The 26,592-nt window shown below is 39.0% G+C and overlaps 2 protein-coding genes across 6 annotated transcripts; both read left to right on the top strand.

The window, feature by feature from the left end:
- Window positions 1–771: 771 nt before the first annotated feature.
- On the top strand, window positions 772–12,271 carry ints8 (integrator complex subunit 8). Of its 2 annotated transcripts, none has more exons than XM_034704810.1 (28): window positions 772–924; window positions 2,187–2,325; window positions 2,462–2,636; window positions 2,728–2,868; window positions 3,152–3,223; window positions 3,338–3,389; window positions 3,557–3,736; window positions 3,825–3,932; window positions 4,012–4,164; window positions 4,248–4,348; window positions 4,571–4,712; window positions 5,047–5,117; window positions 5,326–5,501; window positions 5,594–5,724; window positions 5,818–5,928; window positions 6,143–6,347; window positions 7,276–7,397; window positions 8,299–8,483; window positions 8,596–8,629; window positions 8,724–8,783; window positions 9,208–9,269; window positions 9,359–9,477; window positions 9,578–9,681; window positions 9,927–9,977; window positions 10,138–10,211; window positions 10,295–10,359; window positions 10,525–10,568; window positions 12,047–12,261. In XM_034704810.1, exons 2-28 carry the CDS (start codon window positions 2,193–2,195, stop codon window positions 12,161–12,163), a joined length of 2,988 nt encoding a protein of 995 aa, XP_034560701.1. In that variant the 5' UTR covers window positions 772–924; window positions 2,187–2,192; the 3' UTR covers window positions 12,164–12,261. The 2 variants fall into 2 exon arrangements, with proteins under 2 accessions (XP_034560701.1, XP_034560700.1); XM_034704809.1 differs by having other exon boundaries at window positions 773–820; window positions 12,047–12,271.
- Window positions 12,272–14,467: 2,196 nt separating this feature from the next.
- Window positions 14,468–26,407, top strand: LOC117827930 (T-cell differentiation antigen CD6-like). 4 transcript variants are annotated; one of them, XM_034704804.1, is made up of 13 exons: window positions 14,468–14,793; window positions 15,514–15,582; window positions 17,023–17,304; window positions 18,399–18,713; window positions 19,246–19,560; window positions 21,006–21,074; window positions 21,261–21,398; window positions 23,772–23,909; window positions 24,053–24,175; window positions 24,379–24,450; window positions 24,977–25,150; window positions 25,908–26,006; window positions 26,101–26,407. In XM_034704804.1, the coding sequence occupies exons 1-13, from the start codon at window positions 14,742–14,744 to the stop codon at window positions 26,193–26,195; spliced, it is 1,941 nt and encodes a 646-aa protein (XP_034560695.1). In that variant the 5' UTR covers window positions 14,468–14,741; the 3' UTR covers window positions 26,196–26,407. The 4 variants fall into 4 exon arrangements, with proteins under 4 accessions (XP_034560695.1, XP_034560697.1, XP_034560698.1 ...); XM_034704806.1 differs by having other exon boundaries at window positions 14,632–14,793; window positions 23,772–23,888; XM_034704807.1 differs by lacking the exon at window positions 24,053–24,175 and having other exon boundaries at window positions 14,636–14,793; window positions 23,772–23,888.
- The last annotated feature ends 185 nt before the right edge of the window (window positions 26,408–26,592 follow it).

The following is a 26,592-nucleotide window of genomic DNA, read 5'->3' as shown; positions in this document are numbered from 1 at the left end:
TTATTTGAGAGTTCTAACAATACAAAAACAGAATACAACGCAAAAGATTAAAAAGAATAAATGTAAATTAAAGAGAATAAATTGGTGAGACAGTAGTCCAATAACACAATGCTTAAGGTTTTCTAAAAATACAAAACTAAATACAAATAAAGAAGTAAATAAAAGCATTAAATGACAATAAAAATGTTTTTTTTTTATTATAAGAAGACAACATCACATCAGAGAAAATGGAAAGGATAAATAGGGAACATTAAAATAATAAAGGAAAATAAATTACAAACAATAAATAATTAAATAAAATTATCAAATAAAATTAAAACTATTAATTAGTTGGATAAAAACAAAAAATAAAAATAGACGACAATTAGACCAATAAATAATTGCTAAAGACAGTTTTTTCAAGAAGACATTAATAAATAAAAATAAATGAATAAAAATAGAAAGTGAATTGAAGCATTAAATGACAATAGAAGGGGTTTTAGTAATAAGAAGACTACATCATATTGGAGAAAATAGAACATGGAAAAAGATGAATTAGGAAGATTAAAATAATAAAATAAAATAAAATAAAAATTATTAAACAATAAATGATATAATAAGATTATCAAATAAAATTAAAACAATGAATTAGTTAAACAAAAACATAAAATAATAATAAATAAAACTATAAGACAAAGCCTTTTTGGAGGTTAAGGTTTAAAATCTAATCAAAGTTTCCTCAGCAGAGTATAAATATCAGAATATGCGCAAACATGGCGCAGTCTGATGACGAACCGGAACCGGAAACACTGCGGAGATGGCGAGCCGCAGAACGAAATATGTGAGAATGAAACAGTCCTTTTAGCCTTTTCAGCCCTTCATTTTTAGATTTTTATCCACTTTTAGCTCTTATATCCTGTACCTTTTTGGTTTTGGCCTGTAAAGGTAAGATAGTCCCCTCTGTGTCCGCTCCAGGCTTTAGAATTTAGCAGGTTAGCTTGAATATTTGCACTAAACACTGAAGGTTTCTGTCACAACAGAGAACTGGCTGCAGGGATGCTGCTGATTTTAGATCATTAAAGCCTCTTACAGACTTGTTTCTGACTCATCCAGACTCTTCAGGGAGAAATTATGAACTAAATCAGTCGCAAACATACGATATAAAATTAAAGCTGTCGCAGCCTTTAAAGAAAATCCCAGTATTTATTTCTTAATTGCTAATTAATTGCTAATCTCATTATAAACAACATATCCAGGTGATCTATCATGGCTGGAAACTCTTTTATATCCACGTTATAGCTGCATATTAAGTAATGGAATTCATATATAAATGCTCTGGTGTTCACATCTTGTTTTACCTACTTATGCTGTGTTTATTCTGGAGCATCTGCAGTCTGCACACTGTGCATTGTGTGTATTTGTAGTAGTAAATTGCATTTTATTATATTGTATATGAATCGGACAATGTGTTTCATTAAAGAAAATAAGCTTTTATATGCACAGTGATTGATGAGCTTGACATATAGTGTAAGTATCCTGTTTTATCAGAGGTGTCATCCCCTCAAATGTAAGCTTTCAGCATGAAAATAAATCCTGTGACATCTCAGATATTGTTTTCAAGGACTTGTTTTGACTCCTCCAGAGGAACAGAAGAATTTACTTGCGTATCATAGTGAAAATGTACTGTCATAAGTTACAGAATCCAATAAAAAATGTAAAAAAGTGAGTTTCAACACATCTTTGGGAATTCAAAAACATGATCTGTTTAATTAGGATAACTTTGTTTCAAATATAGCTAAAAATGTATTTCCTGTGTCCCTGATCTTTTGTATAACGTTTGTAAATAACAAGAAATAATAATAATACCTTTTCTTTATAGCAGAGCAAATCCCACAGTGCCACAAGACACATCATTAAAACAGCAAAGGTATAGACAGGGTTAAAAACAGACAATAAGAACACATTTAGGAATAAAAATTGCAAACAGCCCACTTTTTAAAAACAGTGTGGTTAGACAAAAGCAAAAAGGGAGATCAGATAAAAACTAGGAAAAGGAAGGTCTTGAGTCTCTTTGTAAAGGAGTCAGTGGGGCAGCGGAGTAGTAGGCCCGGTCTCCCATATTGTGAGTTTGGTTCAGGGGCAGTGGAGGCGGTAAATGTGTTGTCTTGAGATAACATTAATTTCTATACCTTTGTCACCGTTCACAGGGAAGGATGAGTGCTGAGGCGGCTGACCGGGTGGCTGCTGTGACCAGCAGTAGGCCCAGCACGCCTCTTCAGACCTCCTGGTTTGAGTTCCTGCTGGACAGTAGCCTGCTGGAGTCACACTTACAGAAGTCATACCCAGGTCAGCATTTGTATATGTGTGTTACAGTTAAAGTTGTCCCTTCTCAGTTAGATAAACCAATGTAATAACCACACTGTGGTTAATGACACAGTTTGCTCTTATTCATTTTCATATATCTGTCTGTGTGTTTCTAAAGACCCCACACCAGTGCAGCTGATCGTTCAGTTCCTGGAGCAGGCGTCTAAGCCCTCAGTGAACGAGCAGAACCAGGTGCAGCCTCCAGCAGACAACCGCAGGAACCGAACCCTGAAGCTGCTGGCACTGAAGGTCGCTGCGCACATGAAGTGGGATCTGGACGTTCTTGAAAAAGGGTATGAAGTTTGAAAGTTTGAGATTTATTTGAAGTAATTACAACCGTTAAAACATGTTTAATAAACAGAATCTATCCCTCCTCTCTGACAGTTTGACCATTCCAGTATTAAACATGTTACTGAACGAGCTCCTGTGTGTGAGCAAAGTACCACCAGGGGTCAAACACGTGGACCTGGAACTGTCCACTCTGCCTCCTACTACAGCCATGGCTGTCATCATTTACAACCGCTGGTGAGTAAGACCCCATATGAAAACTCAACAAACTCAGTGAGGAAAGACGGACCAGCTGGAGGCACAAGAAAATACTTTAATTTAACTTTCAGTGTCTACTGTCAGAATGAATTCCTACAACTTTAAAAAAGGAAGTACATCTACATCATGGACCAGTTTACAGCAGCTTTATTCACTTAATTCAGAAATAGTAACTGCACCCAATTAGAATAAACTGTTCAATAAATCCACAAAAGAACTGCTTCATCAGGTTAAACATCAGATTTTTCTTTGTCTCTTAAAGGGCCATCAGAACCATCGTGCTGAGCAGCTTCCCAGAAAAACAGAACAAACCTGGACCTCACCAAATGAACATGTAAGCTTTCATCACCCTCATGCTTATAAGAAACAACAAAATCCCAAATAGCTTTTTGATACTCTGTGTGAATGGCTTTAAAATGCTGAGTCCTTGTCTTGTGACCTCTCTCAGGTTAAACATCGTGCAGCAGGAAAAAGAAATGACAGACAACATCCTTACTGTGGTGAGTCAAGAAATACTTTTACTTGATGTGATGCAAATTTCAAGAGACATAACGAAGTAATGAACATTTCAGATACATCTTAGTCTGCTTGATAGTTTGTTCCATGTAAAGGTTTGGATCTGTGTCTCTGTCCTTGTGGATTTAATAAAATCATGTCCCAACCTCAGCTGAAAGAGCAGGCGAATGACTCCATCAGCGTCCTAGAAGGAGCGGTGCATCTGAAGAAAGACTTCTACGTTCACACTCTGAGGACTCTGGATCTGCTGGCTGCAGATGCCGCTGCTAACGGAGAGACCGAGTCCTCGACTGCCGGGCTTCGAATCAGTGCAGACGAGCTGCTCTGTCAGGTAAATTAACAAATTGATTCTGAATGCAGATTACTCTTATGATCTCAGACTTATGGTGGTTGAGTTTATTTTTTATTTTGTGTTGCAGGTGCATTATGATCTGGGAGGTATTTTCTTCCAGCAAGGCTGCACGGACCAGCCAGCCTATCAGAAAGCCCGGGATCACTTCAGAGGGACAAAGGAGCTGTTGAAGAAGGTACCTTTACCTGTCCAGGAATGACAGCAGTCTGCCTCTGAGAGAGTTTTTCCATCTTATGTCTTTTTGATTTTCTCAGCTGGACTCCACCGTCCATGTTCACCTGGATGAGAAACGTCTGGCGGGTTACTGGAACGCCTGCAAAGCTCTGACCGAAGACTGTGACCCCTCAGACTCGCAGACGACATCCTACGATCAGATCAACAGTGTGATCAGGGCGCAAAACCACCAGGTCAGAGGAGACGCCTCAGTGACATGCGCAGAAACTCATACTACATACAATCCTGTTAATATTACAATTTCTCTCTCTGACAGGCTGTGATTGAAGCCTTCATCAAAGACAACATGACGCGCAATCTGCCGGTCCACTTCAGACGCTCTGTTCTCAGAGAGTATATGTACAAAGTCCAACAAGGGTGAGACCATGAATCTGTAAAAAGCATCTTAAATTTGTAAAACTGAGTGTTACTATCGCCTTACTCTTTATTTTTCTCATTGTTCTCTAATGATATCTGATATCACTATTTACATTTATCACAACTTTGAAAGTCCAGACTGTCACATAGTTTCAGACCTTGAATATATTTTATGGTTCATACATTTTCATTAATCTGTAACTCATCTTTGTCTCTCTGCAGAGAGTCCGGGCTGGACGAGGTTTGCCATAAGTTGTGTGTTTGTAACGCCGTTCGGGATGCTCTGGAAGGAGAGGTCCTCAGTGTGCGTTTCCAGCAGCTCCTCATGAGACCCAGTAAAAGGATGGTGGACTTCATTTTAGAGGTAATGTCTGCCTTACGTCCCTGTGTGTTATTTAGACACTTAAAAATTGTAAAGATACAACAGATGATAGATTTAAGCCTTATTTAATGTACCTGATGATTCCATCACTCTCTGATATCCACCTTTAAATGAAGCTGACTTTACCCTAAATAATGCAAGGTGGCTGCACAGTTCATTTAGCCAGTTGTTGCCAGTAATAGAAATACACAGACATAATAAAAACATGATTATTGTAAATATTTTTCATGCTCAAGTAAGATGACTTCATTGTTATGATGAGCATCATTTGGTTGCTGCTTGTGCACATATGATTCATAGTTGTTCTCTCCTGCAGGTCTGCACTCTGTCGCTGGAAAAGGATCGTCCATCTGAGACATCTAGAAGGAACATGGCATGTTTCATGAAGTGAGTGAAGGCAGAGTTTGGATCTCTTTTATTAAAAAATTGAGTAAATAAAAGGAAGGTTGTCCAGATACTGATTGATCAAGTACAAAAGTGAAACAACTTAAGACAAAAGGATGAGCTTTATTTATCCTGCCACTGGATTGACACTTGCTCTGAGATGAACCACATCATGAAGTCATGCTTAAGTGAAGCATTTGTGATCTCGCAGGACTCTGTGTGAGAGCCTGGAGGAGCTGCCTCTGCTGTTTGTGGTGTCATCTCATAAACTCTTCATGGAGCTGCTGACGGAGGAGGAGAGGAAGGTGCTGGTGGAGCAGATGAGGAAGAGATCTGCCACCATCAACCTCAGTGCGAAACCTCTGCCTTCTTTCTACGACATTCCAGGTACAGCCCTGAAAGATTCACTGTGACTTTTTAGCTTTGTTGTTTTGTTATCAGAATGGAGCTAAGTTTTTTTTTGTTTCATCCTTCTGCAGCTTCAGCGAGTGTGAGCATCGGGCAGCTGGAGCAGCAGCTCATCCTCTTACTAGAACCACGCAGGATCAGGCAGATCCTGATCGAACTGCACGGCATGGCTGAGCGGCCTTTCTGGAGGGTGAACAGCAAGGTCAGAGTTCAAGAAATACTGCAAGAGGAAACAGAGCTCGTATGAGAGACATGCAGAGTGTTGTATGAAAAACCTCTGTCTGTGTGTGCACAGTGGGAAGTTCCTCCAGACTACATCAATGTGATCCTCGGCATTAAAGACAACCTGACGAAGGACCTGGTGTACATCCTCATGGCCAAAGGACTCCACTGCATATCTATAAAGGTCTGTTTACATCAACAAATAGATGGATTAATGTATTTTATTGATCCCAAATGTGAATATTCTTACAGCAGCAGCTTAGGGAACAATTAATACATAATCCAAATGAATGAAAACACTAGTGGATACATTCAGTACACTGTCAGTTCAAAGCAGTCAGACTCAGTGTAAGTAAAAATATGAAACACTCAGATCATGTCTCCTCTTGGTCTCTCAGGACTTCGCTCACGCTCGGCAGCTCTTCTCCGCTTGCCTGGAGCTCGTCACTGAGTTCTCCCCAAAGCTGAGGCAGGTGATGCTGAACGAGATGCTGCTGCTGGAGGTCCGAGCCCACGAGACGATGGCAGCAGAGGGCTGCAAGGAGAGACCTCCCTCCGACCTGGTCAGCAGGGTGAGAGGATACCTGGAGATGAGGATTCACGGTGAGAGACACGGTCTTTAAATACTGTTTTCTGATGTTTGATTGTGCTGCAAGCTGGGAGAATAATTTGTAAATGTAAGTATTCAAGACGCATTTATTCACTATTGATCAATGATGCTTGGGATGATATAAAGTCTATGACGTTTATCAATCAATCATTCAATCAATCAATCAATCAATCAATCAATCTTTATTCATATAGCGCCAAATCACAAAAAATGTTATCTCAAGACGCTTTACAAACAGAGCAGGCCTAAACCGTACTCTGTGTTCTATTATTAAACAAAGACCCAACATCAAGACAGGATAAGATCCAGTCCCATCTTACTGATAGGACTCAGTCTGATCTCATCTTAATCCTCCATGAGCAGAGCACTTTGCAGCATTTAGCAAGTTACAGTGGCGAGGACAAACTTCCTTTAACAGGCAGGTAGTTGTAGCCGCTGGGATGTCCGTAGCAGCAACTCAGAGGAACCTACGAGACAAGGGAGCTCTTTAATGGGACAGGAAGAGTTAAAGTAGGTGAAGAGAGGGGAGAGAGAGAGAGGGGATCCCAGTGTGTTAGTTCCCCCAGCAGTCTAAGCCTACTGCATCATAACTAAGAGTTGGTCCAAGCCTGAGCCAGCCCTAACTATAAGCTTTATCAAAAAGGAAAGGACTCTTAAAAGTAGAGCGGGTGTCTGCATCCCGGACTCTGAATGGCAGATGATTCCAAAGAAGAGGTGCCTGATAACTGAAGGCTCGACCTCTCATACTTTACTATAAGATTAGACTGTAAGAGCATTTCAAATCTCAATCCATTATGTTTTTTTTTTTTTTAATCAAGGTACTCGTGTGCTGTCTCTCAAGTTTTAACGCTTCTAATCTCAACCTGAACGCCAGCACATATTTTGACCAAATCTCTAACAGTGCCTGTCTTCTGTCTTCAGACCTGCCTTTACGTCAGGTGGTTGGAGAGGAGTGTGTTGCCTTCATGTTAAACTGGAGGGAGAACGACTACCTGACCTTGCAGGTGCCACCGTCTCTGGTCATGAACAACCCGTACATCAAGGTAAGAAGGCTCTACGTTCACGACAATGATTGTCTTTTGGTAGCAGCTACAGAGATGTTTGAAAAAGCCCTTCACATTCCTGTAACATTTCTCTTTGTGGTTATAAAACATTTTAAAGTTGACGTTCATTTTTAGCTAGGCTTCTATATTGCTTCAGTGAGCAGGAGGCAGCTAAAATGAATCAATGAATCAATCTTAATTTATATAGCGCTAAATCACAACAAACATTATCTCAAGACCCTTTCCAAACAGAGCAGGTCTAGACCGAACTCTGTTATATCATTAACAAAGACCCAGCATCAAGACAGGATAAGATCCAGTCCCATCTTACAGACAGGACTCAGTCTGATCTCATCTTGATCCACCATGAGCAGAGCACTTTGCAGCATTTAGCAAGTTACAGCAACAAGGGCAAACTTCCTTTAACAGGCATAAACCTTGAACAGAACCAGACTCATGTTAGACATGAGACCGATTAAGGTAGAAGGAAAAAGAACATTGGACTCAAATTTGCACGAGAGAGACAGAAATAAGTCTCCATATTAATAATCATGCTGTGTCATGTCTGCTGGATGCTCCAATAGGCAGCCGTTTGGATTCACAGTGAATTTATAAAATCATAAAAAGTCTCTACAGATCTTTGTGCTCCTCCTAAGTAGTTAAACATTATTCAAGTTTAAGCCCTGTAATTATTTAGAGACAAGTCAAAGTGCATTGTGATGTATTTATCACTACAAAACATTCCTCTACTGTAATATTTCTACATGTTGCCATATTACAGTTGGAAAAATCTGGAAACACTAGAAACACCATGAGTGAGTTTAATGAAGTGTTTTGTGTGGCTGTTCATAACCACTGTGGCTCACTGGGTACGTTCATCCCTCCTGTTCCCCTCTGACAGCTCGGTCAGCTCCTGGCCTCGACGTGCAAAGAGCTGCCGGGTCCTAAAGAGTGTCGGCGCACAGCCAAGGAGCTGTGGGAAGTGGTGGTTCAGATCTGCAGCATGTCCATCCAGCACAAGAGGAACAGCGACGGCAGAGTGGGTCTCATCAAACACAGAGAGTCCTCTATGGGAATACTGTACAGGTACAAACGCACTCAATCTGTTAAAGATGAATCATGTTTGCAGTTCTATCCTGTAAATAAGACAGAGAGGAATCAGCCTTGTTCATTCTCTTTTCTTCGTCCACACATTTAGGAGCAAATTCATCACTTTTGTCAAGAAGCTGAGAGTAAGTATCCCTCGAATAAACCTGGCTTACTGACTCCTCATTGGGTGGAGAGTTGTTGATGCAAATTAATGAGACTTCCTCTTTTTTCTCACAGGAGCCGCTGGTGCTGACGACCCTCATCTCACTGTTTGTGAGGCTCCACAGCATAGTGAGGGTACGTCTCAGCCACTTTCTTTACAAAGTCAATTCATTTTGTGCCAAGATTCATCATCTCAGCTGATCGTTCATCATAAATGGCTTAACGAAAATACAGAAAATATTTTGTTTACATTTGTGAAAAGGTTTTTTACTTCTGCACAAATGTCTAAATATTCAACTCTAGGCAAACTACGACATAAAGGAAGAATATCCTATTTTTCTGAGTGCGATGTAGCCCAAAATGTAACGGTTCCTCTTCATATAGGGCTGCCCTCTTTCTTCCAGCTGCATAAAAATCAGATCTTTAGTTTTCCTGTAATCCTGCTGAAAACAAACAACCCTAAACATAACCTCCTCAGCTGAGGTAGAGAAAAAGTCTGCTAAATAGCTTCAATGTAAATAAAAGCTTATATGAACGGCTGACGTTCTTCTCTCCTCAGGATGATATTGTAAATGAAGTGACCGCAGAACATCTCACCATCTGGCCTTCTACTCTGGCGAAGTGAGAACTTTTTCTTAACATTTTCCTCCATGATGTGTTAAAGATTTTATAAACAGAGCCTTATAAATGTGATGATGTTTGTCCACCAGCATACAGGCGGTCGATGTGGAGGCTGTGGCTGTGACGGTCAAGGAGCTGGTGACCTACGCTCTCACTCTGAACCCCAACAACCAGTCGTGGCTCATCACACAGGCTGATATCTACTTTGGTGAGAACCACAAACAGTGACACCATCAGAGCTGTGAAGACGGAGAAGACTCTGGATTTTTTGTATTAATAATATTATCTTTGTTCGCCTCTGTTTGCAGTGACCAATCAGTACTCTGCTGCACTGAACCTTTACCTCCAGGCCGGAGCCGTGAGCTCAGACTTCTTCACTAAAACTGTTCCCCCTGACGTCTACACTGACCAGGTAAGGCTACAGGATACTGTCTGATTTAAATACTACACCTCACAGTGACTAGCCCTTCATTTATTCATTCCATTTGTTCAATAGCGCTGAAGTTTTATCTTAAGAAGTTACATTTCATCAGTTCCCGTGGTTGGATCATTTCAAAATACTTTGAAAATACTTGATCCACGGTGAACCGTACTTTCAGTCAGCTGTTGTACTCATTCAGATTAATCCTTTCATTAAACTGTGGCTGTTGTTTGCAGGTTCTGAAGAGGATGATCAAGTGTTGCTCAATGATGAACTGCCACACACAGGTCAGAGGTCAAACCCGTTTAGTGTACTAAGAATAACAAATCTGTCTCTGTTTACTGTTTGTGAGTGTAAAACAGCTGAATTAGTAGATGTGTAAAGTTTAGCTTATCTACCACCTGATTTTTCCTTGTATCATGAGTTTGTGTCTCTGCTCCCCGTCAGGTTGCTGTCCTCTGTCAGTTCCTCAGAGAGGTCGACTACATGACGGCATTCAAAGCTCTCCAGGAACAGAACAGGTGTGAAACCAGAATACATACAGGAGTGGTTAAAATCTGCAGGAAACATTTCGTACTTCATCTTCTTTCTTCTTCCATCACAGTCACGATGCCATGGACTCGCTCTATGACTACATCTGGGACGTCACCATCCTGGAGTACCTCACACGTATCCTTTATTATTAACTCCATGAGGGCAAACAAACACCTTCAGATGTCTTTGACATGCAAAGATCACTTTGTCATTTATAATCGCCCCTCTTACAGTAACTCTAAACAAAACCTGCTGTTAACTTTTATGTAAGTCATAGTTTTGTTCCTTGACAGTGTTCAGATATTCACCACAAGCGGGGTGAGACTGAAAAGAGACAAATAGCAGTAAGTATAGAAGTTTAAACCCCCTATGTTTTCTTGTTGTTTCAAACTAGTTGTTGTTGTCCTTGGCCTTTCCTTTTCCAGTCACTTTGAGAGAGATGAAAAGAATCTGACTTACATAGTCCAGTTTTGTTGATTCAGCTTGTAAGCATTGGTATGGTAAGAACCGTGTGCTCTCTTCACCATCCAACAAAGACCAGGCTTACCTGCCCTAATTTACACTACCAGTCAAAAGTTTGGAAACATCTTCTCATTCAAGGGTTTGTATTTATATTAATTATTTGAAACACTGTAGATCAATACCAAATACATCAAAACTATGAAAGAACATTTATGGAATTATTTAATTCACAAAAAAGTGTTAAACAAACCAGAATATGTTTAATATTTTAGATTCTGTAAAGTAGCCCCCTTTTTCCTTCATGACAGCTTTGCACACTCTTGGTATTCTCTCAGTCTGCTTCATGAAGTGGTCTCCTGGAGTGGTTTCTAATTAACATGAGCCTTGTCAAGAGTTCATTTGTAGAATGACTTGCCTTCTTAATGTGTTTGAGACCATCAGTTGTGTTGTTCAGAGGTAGGGTTAGCACACGATGGATAGCCCTATTTGACTACTGTTGTAATCCAGATTATGGCAAAACCAGATTATTTCATAGTTTTGATGCCTTCAGTATTAATCTACAATGTTGAAAATAATTAAAATAAATAAAAACCATTGAATGAGAAGGTGTGTCCAAACTTTTGACTGGTAGTGTATATCACCTGGTGACCAGAAGCAGACATTCAAAGACAAATTACTCAAGCAGATGGCTCCTACACTAGTTAATGCAGTATCTTCAACTCCTGTAAGCTTATCCTAAATATCCTCATTTATATCCCAGTTTTTTTCTTCAAGGTTAAAATTTCAATTCAAACCAAGTTTTAAATGTCAGTTCTTACATTGTTTTATAAAGAAATTTAACCCTTTTTCAATTTAGTCAGATTCTTCCTCAAACAGGCTGCTGATCAAAATATTCACTTTGCATGAACATTTTTTTTTGGTCATGAGGTTAGAGAAGACATAAAGGAGATATTACATGTGGCTTCAGTCGCTGCAACTGCAAAGGATTGTGGGATGGTTTCATCTCCATTTAACATAGAGTACGGTCTAGACCTGCTATGTTTGTAAAAGTGTCTTGAGATAATGTTTGTTGTGATTTGGCGCAATGCAAATAAAAGATTGATTGATTTTTTCATTTAAAAAAAAATGAAATTAGAATTAGAAGGAAGCATTAAAGCAACTTTCCTTAGCATTTGAAGAATTTGAGCACCCTAAATAACGGCTGCGGTTTTAATTCTTATACGACCCGTCTTTTATAATACTGATGAGTTACTTGTGTCAAACATGTAGAAGCAAAAAAGCCACATCTTAACTTGCATCTCTCAAAGTCTTTGCTCAAAAGAAAGCTCCATCAGTCTCCTATCTTTTTGTTCCTCCTCAGATAAAAGCGATCGGACAGTCTGAGCTCAACACCAGTAACCCCGAGGAGGTGCTGCAGCTGGCTGCACAGAAAAGAAAGAAGAGATTCCTGCAGGCGATGGCCAAACTGTATTTCTAGAAGACATGCGAGCCAGTCAGACTTCAGAGAGAGAGGGGGGGGGGCTGGGAATGTACATTTTTTATTTTTTGGTAGAAAATAAATCTCTGAATAAATACATTTACCCATTGTAGACTTAATCATTTCTAATGAATGCTATAACTAGTATGCTCAGTCACTAATCATTCTCCTGAGTTACAAAAACAAGGCCTTTAACTTAAAGATAAGAGATTACTTTACAAAAACAATTCCTTTAACTTGCAGATAACAGGTTACTTTACAAAACAGAAGGAAGCAGGTTTCCAGTTAAAGCTTGCATCTGAGTTCATTAAGACAGAAAAAACAAGTCAACTCTAACTGATGATGTTTACAAGTTATCTTCAGCACTTCAGTTAAGCTGAGCACCACACACATCAGTATTTACAATGTATACTATACTAAAAAACAACTGAACGATATGATATGATTTGATATGACCCCGAAGCAATATTTAAAAATCTACAATGGATGGTATATCAGTTCTCTTTGGATCAGAGAGCTGATCTTAAAACGCTTAAAAGTGCAACAAATGGACACCCAAAAAAATCACATCTTAAAGGTGACATATCATGCAAAATTGACTTTTTAATGGTTCTTTACCTGAAATATGTGTCCCTGGCATGTCTACAAACCCCCCGAGAATGAAAAAAATCCATTCTGCCCCTGTTCTGATTTCTACTCCTTTCTGTAAATGTGTGTGAAACGAGCCGTTTCAGACTTCCGTGTTTTTGTTACGTAACAACAATATCCGGTCTGTCACGGAGTCAGAGCTCGGAGCTTGTTCAGCCCATAGACTGTATAAAATAATACTGAATCCCTCCCCCGTTTTTCATTACCTGCACAAATGTGTGCTAACAAGGAGCTTAGGAGGGAGGCATGCTAGTTGTAGGCTGTCTTAATAAACACAAAGGTCGGTTTTACTCCCCACGTCTGCAGATTTGAAGATCTAGTGGATGATTTTTATTTGTCATGGATAAGTGCTAGCGCTAGTTAGCATAGCCACATAGCTACATGTTCATAGCTGTAGCTGTAGCTGTGTACCAAGACACACGTCGACATACTGACAAATAAAACAACAAGAAACACTAAATCTGTGACCAATGGTTCAGAAAGGTCCTGCTGCCTTTCTGGCAGAGGTCGGTTTTACTCCCCAGGTCTGCAGATTTGAAGATCTAGTGGATGATTTTTATTTATCATGGATAGGTGCTAGCGCTAATTACCATAGCCACATAGCTATATGTTCATAGCTGTAGCTGTAGCTGTATCTGTAGCTGTAGCTGTAGCTGTGTACCATGACACACGTCGACATACTGACAAATAAAACATCAAGAAACACTAAATCTGTGACCAATCCTTCATAAAAGGTCCTGCTGCCTTTCTGGCAGAGGTCGGTTTTACTCCCCACGTCTGCAGATTTGAAGATCTAGTGGATGATTTTTATTTATCATGGATAAGTGCTAGCGCTAGTTAGCATAGCCACATAGCTACATGTTCGTAGCTGTGTACCAAGACACACGTCTACATACTGACAAATAAAACAACAAGAAACACTAAATCTATGACCAATCGTTCAGAAAGGTCCTGCTACAGGCGCCTCTCCATCAGGATCAGATTCAGAGGGTTGAAGTAACGCGATCTCTGAGCAGCCATGTATATTCAGCCAACATGTAAACATTAGATCAACGTGCTGGAGAGCCGAGGCACATCCACTTCCGGAGGGGGCGTGGTCAGAGGGAAAACAGAGTGTTCTGATGAGGAATGAAGAAGGGGACTTTTCAGGCATGCCAAAATCTGATTTCAAAGTGTTTTTTTGAGCATAAACTTTAAAGACATGTTTTTGGGACCTCTTAGACCAATATATATTGATGAAAAAAGCATGATATGTCCCCTTTAATTCTGTTTATATGGAATAAAAAGACATTTCAGTTTACTTTTAAAAACACTGAGGCTTGTACAGTCTCTAATGTGGGTAGGAATTGAGTTCCATTTTCCTGTTACTTTCACTGAAAATGCAGACTGTCCAAATGCAGTCTTCCTACGTTTAGCTGAACAGTCTCCTCTTGCTGATGCCCTGGTCTCCCTAAGATTGTTCCTGCAGAGTAACACACATTGTTTAAGTGGTGGTGGGGCCTGATCATGAATTAATTTATACATCAGACACATATCTGCATAACGAAAAAAACTGTCAAGGGTCATTAAGTTATTATGTAATTTTCATGTCAAATAAAAAGTATGGTAAACTATTATCACAAATTGAATGTCTTTTATGGAATACCTTTTCTCAGTAGTTATTGAGCTCATTTAAAAGACAACAAAAGCTGTCGTTTTTGCATCCTGAATGTGGTTTTAGCCTAATTAATGGTGTTCTTGAGAGAATGCTGTTGTCTTCACTTCCTGTCATAATGCGGACCCGTGGTGATGGGAAGTTCTGTCAATCAAATGTAAAGGGGAGCAGAAGAGGAAGCAACACTTTTAACAGACGGGCTTAGTAGATTACGCTGGATGAGTTTTAACTCTGAGCGGAGACAATAGAAACAGTTCCTCTCTTTGTGTCTTCAACATGAAGTTAATATATTGTATGTTTATCATCCAACTGAGCTGTCTATGTCAAGGTAAAGTGATCTGTTTTGTACTCTTGCGAACTTTAAACTAGAGTTATTCAAAGATGGTAATTTCTTCTGAAACATGACCTCTGCTGTGTGAGAAGACATTGATTGATTTTTGTGACTGTATTTACTGCTCCTTCTCAAGAAGCGTCAACATCGGTAATGGACTTTGCTTCTTATTTGAACATATATATTTTCCAATCTGTCACTGTTTTGTGAAGTTGGACCTCATTTAGAAAATTTTCAAAGACACATAACTGCTTGTTAACATTTATGTAAATGTACATTTTAACCAGTTATATTTCTAGTTAGATCTTTTTTATATAGACTGTATATTGATGTTTACATGTGCATACTTTTTTCCACTAAAAGACATATCTTGAGAGAGATTAAAATGTTATTAATAGAGTTGGACTTTTGGATTCTTTAAATGATTTAGTCTGGGTGCTTTTGTTAGTTGAAAAACATACAGGAGATTTCTATAAATGTCAGAGGTCAACATGAGATGTAAAAGAAGATACACATGATGTTTGGTGTAGAACACATGATGAAATGTGCATCAGTGGTTTGACTTCTTTTCAAGTTTTGCCCACATTACCATGGTCAAGTGGTTACTTTATGTAAAGCCCTTTGGTGGTGGCTTTGATGTGGTGGTGTGAGAATAAAGATTTGATGCTCACATGTTTACTAACTGAAGGTAATGAGTCTCTTGCTCTCTTATTATAGCCTCACAAAACTCCTCTCAAACAGAGCCCACTCACGTCCCGGGTGGGGCAGAGGAAGAGGAATCCAACAGTGAGTTAAACATTTCCTCCCTCACACACAAACACAAAGTTGTACCAGAATTTAGTGCTTCACTTTTTGTCCAGAATCAGGATAAACAGATAAACATTGCATGTAGACAATGTATGAAGTGTTGCTCTTACTGCCACAGGATGTGGGCTGACCTGCTTATGAGGCATCTCTGTAAATCTCGCAGGTGCAAATCAAACATTGAGATAGAGAAGAGCAGTCTCCCACACACACTCTGGTTTGCTTTGCAAGTAACCTTTGCAGCACTTAGTTTCTGTGTGGCGTTGTGCTCATCTGCATCCTCTGCAGCACAGTTTACCCCAGATACATTTAACTCAAATAAGAGCACACACAAAATAAACTGTATGTATATTTTTATGCCAAAGTAATTATGGCAATGCTTTGCAACTACTAGAATTTACACAGAGTTGATCAATGTCAATAAAATGATTGAGAAGGAACCTTTGCATTACAGGTAGAGAAAGTGAAGCGCTAAATGAAACAAGAACAAAGTATTTTCTTATTATGTAGTTGGGAACCTATTTTTGGAAAATGTTGTACAATGCACAATAGATGATTCAGAGCACTGCTCACTAATCATCACATTAGATTATCACATTAATGATGAGATACAAAGCCAGCTCAGTTGTGCCAGTGAGGCTTTTTACAAGATTAAGAGAGGAGACTTTGATAATCAACACCTCCAGGCCAGGACCAAAATTCTGGTCTTCAGAGCAGTAGTCACGCCCACACTAATGTATGAATCGGAAACCTGGGCCTTGTACGGCAGGCACCTGAAGGCACATGAAGCACATCATCAGAAATGCCTGAGGAAAAGCTTATCCATGAAGATGGGTAACAATGATTTCCACAACGCTGCAGAAGAAATAACACTCTGAGAAAGGAGAGATCCTTCATCGAAAATACCCAAATAAAATTTAACACCACTGCTCCCCCTGCCCACACTGCACTAAAGTATGTGGCTTCTACAGACTCACAAGGACCAAGAAGGGGGACAGTCATTATCAACCATTAAGAAATGAAAAAATATCATGATGGGCCACCGGGATTAAAAAAGTGCTTGTTAGAGGTGAACAGAATTTTTGTTGAGTGCAGCTGACGGGGGAAAAAATCCAACAGTATATATCATATATATATAATTTAGTCATTTGACATCAAGTGAAAATATTGTAAATCTCATACATTGTTTTATTCCCCATGCTTTGGTGAGAATGAGGAGGAGAGTTTGCATCTAGACCTGGATTATAGTTGAATGAGAATAACCCAAACTCTAACTAACTGCATTAAAATGTTTATTAATTGATAAGCCAGCTGTATAAAGGCTTCTCGTCAGGGTCTTGTCTCACCTTGTCAGGATTCAATCCCATAACTACCTGCTAACCACATTATCCCTTACTTAATACATCTCCTATGTGTCCTAAGGTGACCCTCACATCCACAAACTCTCCGGTAAATGCAGCTTCACGCTCAGGATGCCTGGAAACAGCAGCAGCGATGCAGTTCCTGTAACATCAGACTCTGTAGATACATTGGTGGAACAGATCTGTCAGGATCTGAATTGTGGCAGCGTCTTTCATGTGAATAAAATCAGCTCATCTTCTGGAATCACCTGCTTCAGCGACTGTTTGTACGGAGATGGACGATTGAAGAACTGTTCACAGAGTGTGGGAGGAAACTGCTCGGTGATATCTGAGGCTGTTTGTGGTAAGATTTTTCTAGAATTATTTTTTATCCTAGTTTTTACTTAAAGCTGGGGTTGGTAATCAGATTTAGACACACTTTTTGTCATACTGGTTAAAATGATCTTTATGTCCTGATGGCAATCAATACATGATGTGTTCCTAAAAAAGAGTGAAAAAAAACTGCTATCTACAGCCGGAGTAAACCTGGGAAAACACTAACCAATCACCGTTTTTTGGATCCCCAAATTTTAAACCAATCAAATCCCGTCCAGCCGTTCTGCCCTCCTCCTGCGCGTACATTTCCCCGGCGTGCACTCCTCTGAGTCCCCGTCTCCTGCCTCTACTTCCCCTGACTCTATTTACTGCCCCTCTCGCTCGTCCTCGGGCCTGTCCCCTCTGACCTGATGAGGTGCTTTACTCGGGACTGTAGTCCGGATCAGAGTCTAAAAAGCTCTCACCGACTAGCAGAATAATTAATGACGTTCAGTAAGTCCTACAGAAAATATATATTTATTGTAGCGTCCGTCCGGACGCTGCAGTGATGACGAGCCGATTCGTGAACACGTTGAGCTTTAATAACCGGTCACTGTTGGCCGTGATCACGCCAACCAACAAAACAACAATCAATGTTTGAATGAATGAAAAACTTCTCCTCTCCTCTCTCCCACTCGCACACGCTACACCTCTCCTGATGCCTTCACTGACCGTCGTTTTGGAGGAGCTCCGAGGGAGGAGGGGAGGGGTTAGACGGAGTCATGAGGAAAAGCTACATTCAAATTCATTCTGGTTTTCCTAGACTACCAACCCTAGCTTTAACTTATATCCTACTAGTTAGGTTTCTGATGTCGGTGGAGATTGCAGCTTTAATTTGGTTAAGTTAAACTTGTCAAGTCTCAACTATACAAAGAACAGCAATAACAGTGACGAGGGCAATTAAAGTCTGCACTTTTTGATGCATAAATCTGAATTAAACTACTAATTTACAAGATTTTGATTGAATGTCTCTTTTATAATCTCAAATAATGACTAATGTTATCAAAAAACTTTCATGATGCCTGACTTCTGAGGCTCTCTAGTCCTTAGCCATATGTTGACAGCTTCTAATATCCTCCTCAGGCCACAATGCCACCAGGCTAGCAGGAGGGCCAGACCGCTGTGCTGGACGGGTAGAGTTGTGGAGAGATGGAAGGTGGGGCACTGTGTGTGACGACCAGTGGGACCTTCAGGATGCTGACGTGGTGTGCGCCCAGCTAGGCTGCGGATACGCCATCAGTGTGACGGGACAGGGCGGCTCCTTTCCCCCCGGCGGAGGACCCATCCACCTGGATGAACTGAACTGTACAGGCAAAGAGGATTACCTGTGGGCCTGCCCGTCTGCACAGGGCGAGACCGACTGTGGACACAAGGAGGATGCTGGAGTCGTGTGTTCAGGTCAGTGAAAAAATAATGGTGACTATTTTTTTTTTTTCTGACTTCTTTTCATCAGAATTCTGAGATTAAAGTCAGAATTATAACTATAATCTCAAAATCCTGTAAAGTCAGATTCTGATTTTATAGTCAGAACCCCCAGATTAATATCAGAATTAGGATTCAGAAGATTGGGTCCTCTGAACATATTTTTTTTGGGAGGTTAGGACATTTTGCCTAAAAAAGATAATTGAAGAGTTAAATTGCTGTAGAATTATAAAGTATGTTTTGCCTACAATACATGTTACATTCTGCTGCAGAATGCTGGCTGTAAGGTGATGGCTCTAAAAAAACCCATTTACATGTAAAAAAAATAACTCTGATTGACTTGGGTCTTCTATGCAGGAGAGGGTTCATCCATCCATTTGGAGATAATTGAATCTTGAACCTCTACAAAACTCAGAAATAATTTACTTCATGTTGATCGTTGTAGAAAATGTGACCATTCATGTCCTGTAATAGTGTCTCAGTTATTATTCCCTGTGTCTCTGTGCAGAGATGAGAGCGCTCAGACTGACTGGAGGTCTGGACCACTGTTCGGGTAAAGTGGAGATCCACCGTAACGGCAGCTGGGGGACAGTGTGTGATAACTGCTGGAATGAGAAGATGGGCTCCACGGTTTGCTCCATGCTGCAGTGTGGGGCCAAAACGAAGAAGGTCTCTCAGTTTACCCCTCCTCTCGTCCACAACAACGGGACACTGTGGTTCTATCAGTGTGCTGCAGGTGTGAAGGATCTGTGGCAGTGCAGGGAGCTCATCAACAATACCAACCTGTGTTTATCATCAAAAGCTTCTGGTGTCATCTGTGAAGGTGAGTGACACATGTTAAAGATGTTTTTGTCGTTGATGATGCGAAAACATGGGTAAGACCTGAATTAGCTTAAAGCAGCATAACATATGAGCTTGCTTAGAAATAATAGAGCAGAGGAACATCACAGTGGAAATGCCTCTTTAAAAACTAATAACATACACCATTTACAATACATCTGTTTATCTACTATAATTAAGCACAAGTAGTATATTAGTGTCATTTAGAAATATTGATTTTTTTTTTCCACATGAGGACTTCAAATCTTTACTTTTACTCATATTAAAAAAAAATCTTCATTTTCCAAATACCAAGAATAACAAGGACAGCAAAATCCATGAAACGTACAACAACGATGACACGGCAAAAGACAGGAAGAGACAAAGGGCCTTTTTCTCCATGGGAGAGAGGCAGGACAGGGGGGGATTTGGGATCAGATTATTCCTCTTTTATCAACATTTCTCTAATGATAATCGACAAGGCTTCTGGTTTACTGCAGTCCCTGAGAGTCAATGTTGTACTCTATCGATAGAAAAACTAAAAAGTCTCTAAGCAAGTTATGCTTTCTTCTATGTACGGACAAAAAAGCTAAAGCAACAATGAGTTGTGTGACTCTTGACTGTGTATTGCTCATCATATTTCCAAGTATGCGTACATCAAGGTGTTGAGGGATTTCTTTTTTACCTGGGTCCAGAATTTTTCAATCAGGACTTAAAACTATGAAATTATAAAAACTCATCATTTTAGTTTAGTTTAGAAAACTTTAAGGTCCAGTTTGTGGTACAGCACAGCTTAACAAAACAACATGAAAAGTACATCAGACACAAACAACAAGAATGATCCAAATAACCCATAGTAGCTGTTTTCATTACTGCAATAAGACCCCCTCCACAGACATGACATAATATTCACAGTAGTAGTCATTGCTCTCTCAGCCTAATGTGTATCAACAATCATATAGCAAGAACCATAATTCAATACAAATAAAGAAAATAAAGAAAGCAAAACATAGGTTGTTTTTTTGTACTTAAATGTTGCATCTGAAAGTGAAAGTAAATAAGTTAAACATAGAGACAGTAATTACACTACTTCACCATCACACTGCAAAATATTTGTATTTGTAATTATATCCTAGATTTTCTTTTTTCAAAAATGCAGTAACACATGCAACATGTTTTTTTGACATACTGTCACACACATAATATATTTTTGGTTCATTTTTTTGAGCTATATAAATTGAAAACTGGACCAGAATTAGTTTTAATTAATTAAAAACAAGACAAACATAAACATTTTTGCACCCTGAGGTGAAGTGTTCACCCTCTACAGAGAGACCATGAAGGCTAAAGTCATGCTGTTTTTTTTTCTGGATTAATATTTATTTTTTTGTTCTATTATTTTAAAGCTTTCAGTCATTAATCAGCTCTGTGTGATTTCTGTTCTTGCAGGTTCCCTCGGGTTTCCTAACGTAAGCACAGCCACTGCAGTTTATGAATCTATGACTCCTTCAACCACCGGTAAATGTTGAAGCTTTTTATCTGAGTGAAAGTGATGTCAGAATACAGTTGTTCATGTTACTTTGAATAGTTTTTGGCTCTCATAAGACCAAATCAGATATAGAATAGGTCAAAGTGGTGTTCAAAAACTACCAATGCTATAAAACATGATCATTTTTTTCTCTCTCTCTTTCTTCATTACGGAAGGTGTAACTCCCATCAGTTCTTCTGGAAGCTTCTCCTTCTCGTCCATAGCGTTCCTCTGCGCCATCGCTGTGTCTCTGCTGCTCCTTTTGCTTCTGATCATAAACACGATGCTCTGCTGCAGTTACAGAAAAAAAAACGGTTGGTTTCCTGTCTTCAGTCTGAACAAAGGTCTTTCACTAGAATTAAACGAGTCGAGGATTTTCTCTTGTGAAGCTCTGCACTAAATTTACAACACAGCCTTAGTGATACGACAGCTCTCTACAGGAGCTGGGAACTAAATCAGTTAAAGCTTTACATTATATTTTAGTCTTATGTCCGTGATACGATGCGTCCTTTATGAGGTTAAACAATGAAAACACACACAAAAAGTGAGTGTGCTTTACTTTATTCACACAACCTTTGGCTATCTCACCTCTGTCAGGGTGTCTGAGCCTGTGTATGCTTCTTTTAGACACATCACATTGATCTGTGATAGGATCAGTACATCCACAGATACCACGTATTTAAACGTCACAGTTTTCTTCTTTAAAAATATAACATTTTCAAATTCTAATTGTCCAAATATTGAGTGAAAAAGCAAAAGGTGCATTTAATATTTTCAGGCAAAGTACATTTATTCTCCAGGTTCTGACCTGCATTTATTTGACTCATTTTCACAAGGTATTGCAAAAAAAAATGTAGTCATAAAGATTTTCAGTCTTTTTTTTAAAGATATATTTTTGGACATGTTTTCTCTCTTTTTCTAAATAGGACAGCTGAATAGAGACAGAATGTGGGGAGTAGACGTGTAGTAGTAGCAACTGCAGTGATGAGGACTGTAGCCTCTGTATAAAGGGCGCAGTCTTAAACCACTTGGCCCCAAATTTCCAGTCACTTTCACTCAATTCTGCTTTAATGGTTTAAGATGTGAAAGTGTATCTTTTTATGAATCATGTGGAAAGTTGATACAATAATTTCAGTTTTTGTGTCCCTAAACTTAAAACAAAAAAACAGGGTTTATAAAAAAGATGTATATTTGTACCTGTATGTTTTATTTATTATCGTCTCTATGTGTGTTGGAGGGCAGGGGAGATCAGAGCAAGGGGAACAGATGAAAGTTTTTGTGAGGGAAACACTAAAATAATGATGATAATGATGATTGTAAAGTAGTATTAACCCTCCTGTTATGTTCGTTTCTCAGGAACAGCAATAATGTTCCTGGGTCAAGTTGACCCGGGGCATTATAATTAAAAAGTGTCAGAGCCCAAAAAATCCTGATCATTTTTTTAAAATCTCATTTTTAACTCTATTACCAACCATTTAAATCAATATATAGTGCATTGGTTCTTTAATTCTCGCATATCATGGTTCAAAGAGGAGAACTCACCCCTTTTTCATGTGTGTGTTTGTGATTGGGATGAAATATGTCCCACAGTTGCAAAAGAAACAATTAGTATTGAACACTTCTGACTCCTTTTAGCCTCCACTTTGATTGCCAGGTCAAATTGACACAAGGACAGTGTCTATGTAATATAAACATGCAGGGGGGTTACAAATATGTTAAATGCACTATTTTATTTGTATATGTTAATTACGCTAATTAAGCCAAGCAGAAGAAATTTCATACCAAAAAAATACTTTTAACTATTTTTTGATTAATTTTTGAACTTTGAAATGGGTCAATCTGACCCGGAACATAACAGGAGGGTTAATACTTTGACTAAAAAAGGACTAAATACCAAAAGTGGATTCAATTTATAACTCCTTTCAATTTCAAGCATTTACTCTGAGAGCTGCTGTTAGCACTAAAGACATTTATTTTATATAATTTCTGTAATTTAAATTTAATTTATTTTAAAAAAGAAAAATAATTACCATTGATATGACCTCACCCTAACCCTCAGAAAAACTTTATTTATCCTGGTGGAAATTTGGTCTTTACAGAGGCTCTTATAATATATCTAATAAAGAATAATATTAGAGTATTTACAGAAAGCATGAATAAAATAATAAATAATTTTTAAATAAAATAAAAAATAATACAGAAGCACAGAATATTTACAGTTAGCTAATTACCAGGTGCTAAAATTAAAGTGATATAAACAGAGCAAATGCTAGACATATTACAAGCATTAAGGATATTGCACAGAAACAATGGTTGGGATATTGCATAGTAAAACAAGTTGTTGACGGGTTAACAATCAGATTGATTTTGTAAGAGAGAAGTGTGATACTCAAAGGGGTGAGTTGTACAGTTTGTTGGCCACAGGCAGGAATTACTTCCTGTAGTGTATTTACGTGGAATGTATTCATGTCCTCATAATTTAAATCTGTAAACATTATACAGGAGCTTTTTGTTCCCTTCCAAAATGTTCTGTGGCTCCAAAACCCAAATCATTTTATCTCTGTGGCCCTCCAGCTGTTTAAGATGAACTGATCTGCCTTAGATGCCTTAGACTCAGCAGACATAACTTTAACATTGTATCCTGTTAACTGTATTTACCTTTAACATGGTTATGTTTCAACCCACAGTGTTCTTGCTCCAGCAGTCCCACGCCAACCAACGACATCCCTCTGAACAACACCACAAAAGCCACCAAGACTCAGTCAACCTCGTCAAAGTAACCGCCAACACACCTCAGACGGACGGTGAGAAGCTGAATATTTCTAGTGAATAACTTCCACTTGGCTTTCTTTACAATCTGCATGCATATACGTATTTATAAAGAAGCCTAGTGATGAGAAAGTGCAGCACCTCCAAGCGCAAAATCATCTCATCAAGGCGTTTTATTTTCTGTGTTTGTCTCCAAAAGTCCCCTCCCACCCCAGGTATCTTTGGACGCAGCTTAGTAGTGTTGACAGCACTTCAGTAGATACAGACTATGAGCAGTATGAGCTGAACAATGAGCCGTCAGTCCCTTTATCAACCTTTCGGAGTGAGCTACGTTCTTTTATTTCTTCTCCACTTGTATTAATCCTCTCTGTGTGTGTGTGTTTCAGTCTTTGCTGCATGAGATGTTGTTTCGCTCCCCTGCTGCATTTGCGGTTAAAGTTTGATGGAGTGCAGATCAATGGTGTTTGCACTGAGCATTTGCAGGATAGTTTGTGATCACAGCTTTGCTCCTTTTGCATCTTGCAGATTCTCAGCGGTACAAAACTGATGAGAACCCTTTGATGAAGCCCTCGGGTCTTGAAAGTCTGTGTGAGGAAGGTGAGTCACAGTTAGTTGAAGAAGAAGGTGCAAGAACACAAATCTTATATACAATCATTTTGTGACACAACGTGAGATCCCATCGCAGATTGTCTCGCACAGAACAATAAGACCCAAGGTTTTTTGGTCCAAAGATATTTGTTATTACATTTTAGGATAAATAACTCATTTAATATTTATTTGTATAAATTATATCTGTCTTGAATTTTTAATTTTAAACATTTTTAAACTACATTTAAAAACTATATTACCTTGAACAACTGCCAGTCTTTTTTTTGTCATTATTCTTTAAGCACCAGATCCTTGTGTGTTTTGTTCATATCATGTTTTTTATTTTGCTTTTGTATATCTTAAAATGTCTCTGCCTTTAAATAAAACCTTGTTTTAGGTGTTGTCTGCCGCCCATCTGATAGATAACGCTTCTGATCAAAGAAGTATAATTTCTTAATCTGACTTTTCTGGTTAAAACAAAGAACAAAAAGAAAATGAAAAACAATAAGACTGTGTTTTATTTTTTATCTTTTAGGTCCTGAATCGGGAAATGAAGTGATGAGAGTCTTTACCGACTGTAATGGTGGCCCCATAGAGGCTCAGTATGCCCGAGTGTCAAAAATATCAATGGACTCGTTTGATGACTCGTGCACATCCTCTGAGGAGTCCTACCAAAACACAAACAACGGCTACACCATGGTCACAACCGGTCAGTCAGATTATTTCAATCAATCAATTTTTATTTATATAGCGCTAAAAAACATAATCTCAAGACTCTTTCCAAACAGAGCAGGTCTAGACCGCACTCTATGTTCTATTATTAACAAAGACCCAACATCAAGACAGGATCCGATCCAGTCCCATCTTACAGACGGGACTCAGTCTGATCTCTTCTTAATCCACCATGAGCAGAGCACTTTGCAGTATTTACCAGGTTACAGTGGCAAGGACAAACTTCCTTTAACAGGCAGAAACCTCCAGCAGGACCAGACTCATGTTAGACAAACATCTGCTGAGACAGATTATGTCATCTCTTTGAGCTGAAACTTTTCATAAAGTTGCAGAAGAAAATCAAAGATGGCCTAGAGAGTTTTGTTTAAGTCTTTTAACCCTCCTGTTATGTTCGTTTCTCTGAAATGGTCAATTTTACCCGGGCATATTCAATTATCCAAAAGTGTCAGAACCCCAAAAAATCCCAATAATTTTTTTTTTTAATCTAATGTTTAACTCAATTATTAATTTAACCCTTAACCCCTGTTGTGAGAGGTTGTTTCTTTTTTTGTCTTGTCATTAACATCAGGGACAGTTTAACTTTTTATGCCTTAGATTGAACTCTCAGCTCCCCGTATAGTCAGAGCACCTACAAGGATGTAACAAAATCCAATCTGAAACTGCCTTTGAGAGCTTTGACTGGATATATGAAGTCTGAAAATGCGTCACATGACCTGTGCTGCCATTTATTGCAGAAGTGGGACCTAGCCAGTCTTCAGATCTCAGTGGCCCTTTCATGCCTGTCAGCAGCGGTGATCAACATTACTCCAGAACAACACAGCAACAACGTTTAGGTAAATCTCTGCCAACATGTTACAGGAACTGATGATACACTTGAAGAAAATCTGGATCTACATTTGCTGATCTTTGTTACCGTCTGACCCTCAGGTGATGAAGATGATGGCCCCATTTACTCGGCTGTGAGCCCTGAAGACAACCCTTCAACTGAGGATGACTACGATGATATTGACTGTATGTCGTAAAGAGAGGAAGTGCTGTTTGTAAAATGTTCAGTTTTAAGACTGCACAGAGAGGGAGCATGAACTGAAAGAAAGACTGAAACTGAGAAAACCTTTTAAAGGTTAAAACAAACGCACACAGTCATATGTACCCTGATACTTTGCATTCATATAATGTCTTCACTTTGATAACACATCATATTGCTGAGAATTGAATAAAAATAGACTTAAATGTATTCGTCGGAAATTGTCATTGATGTCACAAAAATGCAGAGACGTGGATCACAAAAGAGACAACTTTTTAAAAAAGTAAGCGATTGAGAAAGCTTGTAGTCCTTTACATCATCAAAGTCAATATGGCTCATTATTTTAAATAGTACAAATGTAAAAAACATGATCATTTGAAGCTTGATACTGGACT

This window comes from Notolabrus celidotus, chromosome 16, assembly GCF_009762535.1.
Source record: "Notolabrus celidotus isolate fNotCel1 chromosome 16, fNotCel1.pri, whole genome shotgun sequence".
NCBI lineage: Eukaryota > Metazoa > Chordata > Actinopteri > Labriformes > Labridae > Notolabrus > Notolabrus celidotus.
Note: the sequence above shows the minus strand (reverse complement) of the source record. Positions and strands in the feature narration are given on the sequence as shown.